Below are 9,294 nucleotides of genomic sequence, written 5' to 3' on the forward strand. Positions count from 1 at the left end.
ATCTTAGTGTGATGATTGTACGTGTCGCTCCATAATCTTAGTGTGCTGATTGATCGCTCTTAATCTTAGTGTGCCGAATGTATGCGTCAATCCATAATCTTAGTGTGCTGATTTATTGCTCCTGATCTTAGTTTGCTGACTATATGCGTCACTTCATAATCTTAGTGTGCTGATTGTATGTATTTGGAATATACTATCGATCACATGGATGAACAACTGGTTAGTTCGACTATATTGCTACACACCTTGCATAACCTTTGGATTGTACGTGAGTACACATATTGACATAGTTTGCTGATTGTATTCTTATTATTCTTCTCACTGAACAATAAAATTTAATAATCATTTTAATCATAACTCTGCATAGTGATTATGTTTGTCTCGTTTCTCTCATGGAGCGAACAATCTTAATGTTTATTCTAATCACAACTCTACTTAGTGATTATTATCAATTTAAGTATTTCTCATTAGGGAAATTTGACGAAATGACCCTAAAGATGCATGTATTTGCATCCGTGGTCACCCGATAATTTAAATTGATCTGGTGACCACTTTATTTTTTTTTCACGAAAATACCCTTTTCGCGTCACGCGAAGGGACTTCGCGTTTCGCGAAGTGAATTAGGTTTTGTATAAATACTCACATTTTTTCATTTTTTTCATTTCCTTTCTCTCTCTTCTCACGGTGGCGGAACCCTAAACGAACACATTATATAGATCGATGACGAAAACTCGTTATAATATCAGGTGATTGAATCGATTTATGTTATTATTTCCATTATGTTCATCTTTAAACCCTAAACCATTAGGTTTTCTTATTGTTCATCTTGGTTGTTCATCTTTTCGATGATGATGTTTGCAGTTGATGATGCTCTGATTTGGTTTTGTTTCAGGGAAGATTTATTTGATTCTCACGACTGGCCTTCCCGTTACGCAAAGGGCTTCCCGTTACGCGAAGGGCTTCCTGTTATGCGAAGGGCTTCTTGTTTTGGACATGATCCTCGTTTTGTGAACAAAAACCTTATTGAGGTAATTTATTGTTGGACATGATTTCTTCGTTTTGAGTTTCTTCATAAAAATGTTGCATGGAGTCATTCTTTGTGTTCATGTAATTTCATATGAGTAGATGTAAATACGGTAATTTTGATGTCTACCAAGGCATCTCAGATGGAAAATCAAGATGCAATTGACGCTGCTATTGTATGGATGCTAGCTGATCCAAAGGAGGTAAAAAAATCTAATTAATTACCTTTTTGCACAAGTTTTAAGTTAACTTGTTGAATATATATATTGAGAAACAATAGGCTCGAGCTGGGATTCAATAAGTTCACTTCCTTCTATTTAACCTGAATGACAAAAGAACGACCTTGACATATATTGATAGTGAAGGTAGAATGCATCCTGTCAGCAAAGGTGCTCCAGTACAAGTGGATTTTAATTTTCAGTACAATTAAATGAGTTAAATAATTCATTGTTGGTGAATTTTCTATGTTTATTTATCATCCTAATTCACATTCAAACCTTGGTGTGTCATTAGATACCAAACTTGATGCCTCATCCATTGAGAACATTGTTAATGGAAAGGAACCCGTCATGTCGATGTGGGAATATGTTCTGTGGATCCCGTCGCTACTCTGATAAACATGGTTGCCTTTTTGACTATCATGGTACTGCCCATGATGCTATAGTTAAAGCCAATCCTTTTATTAAGGCGGAGAAACTCAACAAGATCTAGAGATGTGATTTCTGCAACCTCTTTGTCTTCATCAGGACCTTGACCAAGAGCAAAAACAACTGTTCATATAATTTCAGATATATCATCCTTCCGGGCTTATCTGTTTATTGCTCATTGCAGTAGGGGAGAGGTTGTTTATTTTGTTTGCTCCAATGTTTTTTAAGTTGTGGTGATTTGATAAAAAAAGACAGTTGTGGTTCTTGGTTTGTTTTCACTTTTCAGTACTAGTTTGTCATGTGGAAACCATGAATGATTATTATTCTTTGTTATATGTTCTTGTTGACACGGTGTTTATATAAATCTAACTATGTATTAGTGATCAGATCCATCATTACAAATAAAAGTTGCAGATTTATCATATTGAACCACTGAAAATAAATATTGTGCTTTATAGATTTATCATATTGAACCATTTAAAATAAATATTGTGCTTTATAGAATAGTTGGATCTGAATAGCTAAACTAGAGGAGGTGAAATTGGTTAATTAATATTGGTTACTATAAAACAAGGAAAAAAATTTCATAACTTAATTCCCTAAGACCTCAACCAACACCAATTAATCATGTTCTAATAATATTTGTATAAACATCCCAAAAAACAATATTATTCCAAGAGAATAAATAAGTACTTTTAATTTAAATATTAACAATTTTCCAATGAGAACTACCGATTTCCAAATACTCATTAATTGAAAATTTCTCTTTTTCTAACCGAGTTACAAAAACAATTGACAAAGTTGAAACAAATAACATTTAATGTGACTCATGTTCCTGCAAGTTTCACCCCAAAAAAACCCATAAATTGTTCAAAAAGTAACGAAGAAACAAACACAAATCTTAAAGTTATCTTGAAAACTATAAAAATATCTTATGTAGCCGCAATTGAGCTCTTCTTGAGCTTTGCAAGCTCTTTCCTAACAACTCCAGCTCTCTGCAAATACAAGTGTGAGGAGAAATGTTTAGATTTATCAACAAATTTAAGGTTAAAAAAACATCACAACATACCTTGATTTAAGCCAACATAATCTTGAATCTGTCAAAATCGTTTAGTGCAACTCTTCTCTTCTGAACAATCAACTTCCTACCCAATGAACTGTTCTCCCATTTATTCTTGACATCAGCATCCTCCATAGAAGCAATTAAAGTCTTCTTTTGAGAAATCCTTTTAATGTCAATCTTGATATCTGTTAATGAAAGTATTTTAAAATTCATTTGGGTTCGAACCATATCAGGAGCATCAACAAGAGCCTGTTACATGTAAAGAATACATCATAAGGTTAATAAAATTCATTGTATAAACTACACCCATTTTGCTTAAACCAAGTTTATCAGGTCATTAAACAGACAAAATCTCCATGTTATTTTCGACAGTTGATTCAAATCCACCTCTTTAGATACATATCAAAAGAAAATGATTCTTCATTAATGAGAGATGCAAACAAACCCTAGTTTCAATCCTATTGCACTAACTGAATCAAAGGTTGAAGAAACATCATTGTTTGTGGTAAATAAGTAATTATACTCCAGTCAATTTCAAATCTTATTGAGGGCTTAGTTACAGATTTCATATAAGTACAATTTTACCTATATAATTTACAATAATTAACTCAGATATCTCAATTGAACGCTTACTAAAATCGTAAGTTAACTCACATTTCTAATTCCAACTCAAAAATACAATCTCGATACTTCATATAGTTATCTAATAAATTACCTCGATAAGGTTTTTGTTCACAAAACGAGGTTCATGTCCAAAACGAGAAGCCCTTCGAGTAACGGGAAGCCCTTCGCGTAACGGGAAGGCCAGTCATGAGAATCAAATAAATCTTCCCTGAAACGAAACCGAATCAGAGCATCATCAACTATAAATATCATCATCGAAAAGATGAACAACCAAAATGAACAATAAGAAAACCTTATGGTTTAGGGTTTAAAGATGAACATAATGGAAATAATAACATAAATCGATCCAATCATTTGATATTAGAAAGAGTTTTCGTCATCGATCTATATAATGTGTTCGTTTAGGGTTTAGGGTTCCGCCTCCGCCGCCATGCCGTCGTGAGAAGAGAGAGAAAGAGAGAGAAAGGAAATGAAAAAATTTGAGTATATACAAAACCTAATTCACTTCGCAAAATGCGAAGTCCCTTCGCGTGAGACGAAAAGGGTATTTTCGTCCAAAAAAAATAAAGTGGTCACCAGATCAATTTAAATTATCGGGTGACCACAAATGCAAATACATGCATCTTTAAGGTCATTTCGTCAAATTTCCCCTTCTTAGTTTAGCGAAATACTTGACTATAACATTAAGAACACTGCTCGTATGTTTAACAAAATGTTCAATTTAAGTATCTCTCCTTAGTTTAGCGAAACACTTGAATATGAATTTTTAAAAACATCGCTCTTCTATTTAGAGAAAAAATTATTTAATCACAACTCTGCTTAGTGATTATGTTCAAAATCAGACTCCTTTAATTTTTAAGGCACAATCGTCTTCTTCATCGGTCTTGAAATACTTTCAAGAACCAGTTCCGTACTTCCTTCCTTAGAGTGTGCTGAGAGGAAACAACATGTAATCGATGTTCTTCGAGATTCATGCTATCACTTTAGGGACTTGTCTTTTGTCGTGACGTTTCACCCTTAGTTTCTTTGAGGGATGCTTAATCTTTCAACCATGCATCATGAGGTTGAGTCTCGCTTCTCATTTTCGGAGGTGAGCGTGTTTCAGATTCTAAGGCCTTGGGCTCTTTTTATACTCAGGGTATATTTAATAGAATATGTACATTCTTGTTCTTGCATTGACAATTTAGACCTGATATATCATATGCATTAAGTGCTATAAGTAGATATCATTCAAATCCTGATGAAGGTCATTGGATTACAGTCAAGAATATCCTAAAGTACTTACGAAGAACTGAGAAAAAATTCTTGATATATGGAGGACATGAACTTGAAGTAATTTGGTATACTGATTCCAGTTTTCAGACGGATAAAGATGATTCAAAATTCCAATCGGGTTTTGTATTCATGATTAATGGAGGAGAAATCAGTTGGAAAAGTTCCAAACAAGCAACAACGACAAATTCGACAACTGAAATGGAGTATATTGCAACCTCAGAGGTTGCAAAAGAAGCTATATGGATAAGAAAGTTCATTACCGAACTAGGAGTAGTTCTAAGTATCATAAATCCAATACGAATGTATTGTGATAATAATGGAGCTATTGCACAAGCAAAGGAACCACGATCTCATCAAAGATTTAAACACGTACTTCGTAAATATCATATAATTAGAGAGATTGTCTCTAATGGAGATATCATTATCGAAAAGATTGACACTAATCAAAATATATCTAATCCATTCACTAAAGCACTTCCTCAAGCTAGTTTTGAGAAACGTGTTAATTCTTCTGCTATTACCAAAGTGAATGGCTTTAGAGAAAGAGCAATCCAAAGTAGGTCTCGAATGCCAGCATAAGCTCTTCTCCTCCAGGGGCAGGGCAGCTGCCGGTTGGCCTCAGAACTACATACAATGTAGTGCTGATGAAATCCGGTGCATTATCCCGTTGTGGATAATTGTTAGATAAGGGTGCTCAATGGACATCACTTTGGAATTTAAGGTATTGTAATATAATATTATTAATTTTAGTTAATAAAGGCATCTTCCTTATTTTATACTTTTTAGTCTTTAACGAGCATATGAATCAAGTGAAGTCTATCATATAATATTAGTATAAAAGTGTTTATGATAGTGATCATAAATATAGGTCGTTTATTATGATGCATAACGTTCATATAAAAATAATCCATAGTTGTAGGTTTATTGAGATAGGACATCATTAAACCGGTAAGACTAGTGTGTGTGTATGTTACATTGCTTGATTTGATCAAGCGAGTGTCTATATAACTCGAGATTATAGTTGATAAATCTGAATGAACATACACGTGGTTGTTAATGAGTTAAAAATGCACTAGAGTGTCCCGTACGAGACCCCTCATGGTAATATATATATATGTATAATTTTGTGTCAGTAGTCGTCTCGTAGCTGCTATAGTGAACTTTCCTTAGACTTGATGTGCTTAGTTAAAATCATATGTGTGGATCATATACTTTGATGTTAGGTACTATCGATTTGTAAAAAGCGTGATCAAGAGTCGGTGGTTGGATATATATGAAATATATAGTGATACTGTGAGTAGTCAATAAGAAAGTCACAACTCTTGCATTAGAAATAAGAGTGTATATACTCAAAGGCCTCTTGTCGAAACACTACTTTATAGTGCATGGCCATGGCATTCTATCTCGGGTTGATGGTCTCTCGAGAATAAATTTAAGAGAGTATTAAAATTTAGAATGGCAAAAAGAAAAATAGGCTTGGACTGGATGCGATGTTTCAGTATAGTGGGAGTTGACAATAAAGAACCATACTCATATAACTGAGCCGAGTATAATATGTGACGAGATAAATATCACATATATGTGATAGCGGACAGGTTCGACATTTCGTCAAGGTTAATACCATTTAACTTTTTGGAACATTAGGAGTCACAAGCGTTTTGCTAAAAATATCCTCTTGACTGAATTACAGTTAAAATGTTAATTGTCGTCGGCTAAAAATTCTAGGGGCCTAATGGGTCACACGCAATAGAGGAATCTAAATTGATGCGTAAAACGATAATGAATTTTGAACTCATTAGTGGATGTTGTTTATTTATAATGATAAATAAAATGAGAGAATAATTTCTAATTGTTAGAAGTGATATTTACAAAAGTTATATAATTTTTATATTGAATTATTAAAATTCTAATTGTTAGAATTTCATATTATAGATATTTTATAATCATATTAAATTGGAGTTATAAGAATATATGAAAGATCAAATTAATTGTTAATTTGTACTAATTGTGATTAGTAATTAATGCATTTGGTTATGAGAATTTGTGGGGTCATCTCTTTCAAGATATATCAATGCATTTTGTTCATCTTTAACTTGTTTGAAATTGTTTTTCTTCTCTCTAGAAAACAAACTCTCATTTTTGTTAAAGTTAGTTTTAGAAAGAATCTATTTTCAATCATCCATTTGATGAACAATATTGAACACTAACATGTTTTATTGTTTTAACAATCATTTCTAGAAAAGGCGTTTTCTAGTTGTATCGATTTTTTTTTCGCGTTGATCAACATTAGATGCGTTGATAAAACGCTTGGTGAACAAGAATAAGAAAGGTCGTTCGTGTCTTGATTGTGCTGTATGTGAAGATTTTTGATCGTGTTATTTGTGAGCATATTAGATCATGGGGTGTTCGTGCTGGATCGTTGTATTCTTGAAAATAATTTTTTATCTTCTCCAATACAAAAGGTTATTCTGATAACATCCTATTAAAGTTATATGAAACTTATTAACGGTAAATCATTTTACGATTTTCTAAATACGTTTTGTAAGTTAGCATGATAATATGTTTTAAATAGTTTAAGACGATTTCCGCAATTTTATCATTCATATATGTGATATATGCTTAAGAAATCCCAACAAGATTGAATTAGAGGATGATTGAAAGTTTACCAAGGATTGTAAAACACTCCTTAAACTTTATAGAACACTCCTGCCTTTAGAATCATCAAGAGAGACTATTTATAGCCTCTTGGAGTCGGTTGATTAGCCAAGTGAGATTTAATCAGTCAAACACACATAATAGTGTTTTGACTGTTCTTTCGGCCAGTTGCCGATGTAGGCCATCATGGTGATCTTAGATGTAGGGGAAATGATCACCGAAGTAGGGTGATCATTTCACTTTTTGAATGGAGTCAAACCATCTAAAATTAGTAAGTTCCATCTTTGAGAAATCTAAAAACGACGAAGTTCCATCTATATGGATGCAGATATCCCCTCTTCAAGCCTTACGACAACAAGATGTGGATATCCCCAGTCTTCCTGAGGTCCTGGGTTCAAACCCGTCAGACGACAAGTTATGCGCTTGATTAAATTGTTAAGTGTGTTTGCGGGTCATGTGCTTAATCTGCGGGGATTAGTAGTTCTCTAAAGGAGAAGCAAAACCTAGCGTTCTAAAAAAATAGATGACTGTGGATAATTATTCATCAGGTGTCATGATGAAGACAAAGATCCCGAGCGAAATAATGTCGTTTCGGGCGAAAACGTGGACGTGGAGCATTCCGTCAATGTTCTGGCAGTGCGCGGGTGTTTCGTCCACGTTGGAGGAGACGACGTTGGAGAAACCGTTTGGCAATCTATTGCTTTGCGCACGCGTCTTCTTTGGTTGCAACGAGCGATGCGGGCAACTCCTGGGAGTTGGATGAAAATCCAACGCCTATCCAAAGGTCGTGGTTTCGGCTGTAGCAATCCTTCTGGATTTCAGCTACACCCATTTACAAATTTATTATTTTTATTTAAAACCTTAATAATTTATTTGAAATTGATTTGTCTTCCACCCTTTTAGCTTTTATTTTTAAAATTTTAAAATACACAAAATATTTAAAATAAATATGACATATATTTTGTCAATTTATTTTATTTTTGTATATTTTTGGGTTCAATAAATAATTTATTTGCGTTAAATGGATACAACATTTATCCTAAATTATTTGTTTTTATCCTCTTAATTTTTCTAAAATTAATTTGAAATAAAATGGGTAAAACATTTATCCAAAATTATTTTATTTATTTTATTTGCCCATTATCTTTAATTAATTTAGGATTTAATTATTACAATAATTAATCCAATTTATTTATTGATTATGTTTTGGCATTGAGGTTAATTATTTTAAATTTATTTATTAAAAAATAATTAAAATAATTATTTTTTTGGAAATGGTTCATGCAAAACGATATAAATGAGAGTCGTTTTTAAGCTTAACGACAAAAACATTACAAAATTGAAAGAAAAATCATTTAAAAAAAAAGCATAAGATAAAATAGTTCACCAATGATCAAACATAAAGAACAAATTTTAACGAGCATAGAGATCTTCAAGAAGATCAATGATTTCCCCAACTTCCTCAACTAGTTTACTTAATGAAACATCTCCTATTGTTATAATAATAGAATTATGAATTAAACGCATTGATCAATAATTTGATTGTTCTACGATTTCTTTCAAGACAAATGGTCATCCAGAAGATAAGCGGGAAGGGACCCAACGACTCAGACCAACTGAACTCACGGTCTCTATTCACACTTCCCAACAACTAACGATGAATTCCGGCATAACCCAATGAATACTAGTCATGTTCCATAATAAGTTTCAAATCACAATCACTCCATCATAGTGTAAGAGCAAGTGAGGCGCCGACTCCACTTCTTTATGACACATTCTACTACGACTTGTCATAATACATCATTTTTTCATGCACTTAGAGTCCCACAACTTCTTCCATATGAGACCGTAAGGACTATTCTCCGTAACTAAAGAGTAACAATGACTAACCTTAAAATTATCAATATCTTCCCAATGCAAAATATCACACAAAAAAGGATTCACCTCTTTACGCCCCACCAAGTTCAACACTCTATCATGTGAAACTAACTCTTCAACATTTAGTCT

At 33.1% G+C, this 9,294-nt stretch overlaps 1 protein-coding gene and 1 pseudogene across 1 annotated transcript; one reads left to right on the plus strand and one right to left on the minus strand.

The window, feature by feature from the left end:
• The first annotated feature begins 720 nt into the window (after window positions 1-720).
• Window positions 721-1,734, plus strand: LOC124946300. The gene is made up of 4 exons (XM_047486864.1): window positions 721-746; window positions 893-1,028; window positions 1,158-1,226; window positions 1,537-1,734. The coding sequence occupies exons 1-4, from the start codon at window positions 721-723 to the stop codon at window positions 1,732-1,734; spliced, it is 429 nt and encodes a 142-aa protein (XP_047342820.1).
• Window positions 1,735-2,580: 846 nt separating this feature from the next.
• On the minus strand, window positions 2,581-4,331 carry LOC124946301 (annotated as a pseudogene).
• Window positions 4,332-9,294: the final 4,963 nt, after the last annotated feature.

This window comes from Impatiens glandulifera, chromosome 7, assembly GCF_907164915.1.
Source record: "Impatiens glandulifera chromosome 7, dImpGla2.1, whole genome shotgun sequence".
NCBI lineage: Eukaryota > Viridiplantae > Streptophyta > Magnoliopsida > Ericales > Balsaminaceae > Impatiens > Impatiens glandulifera.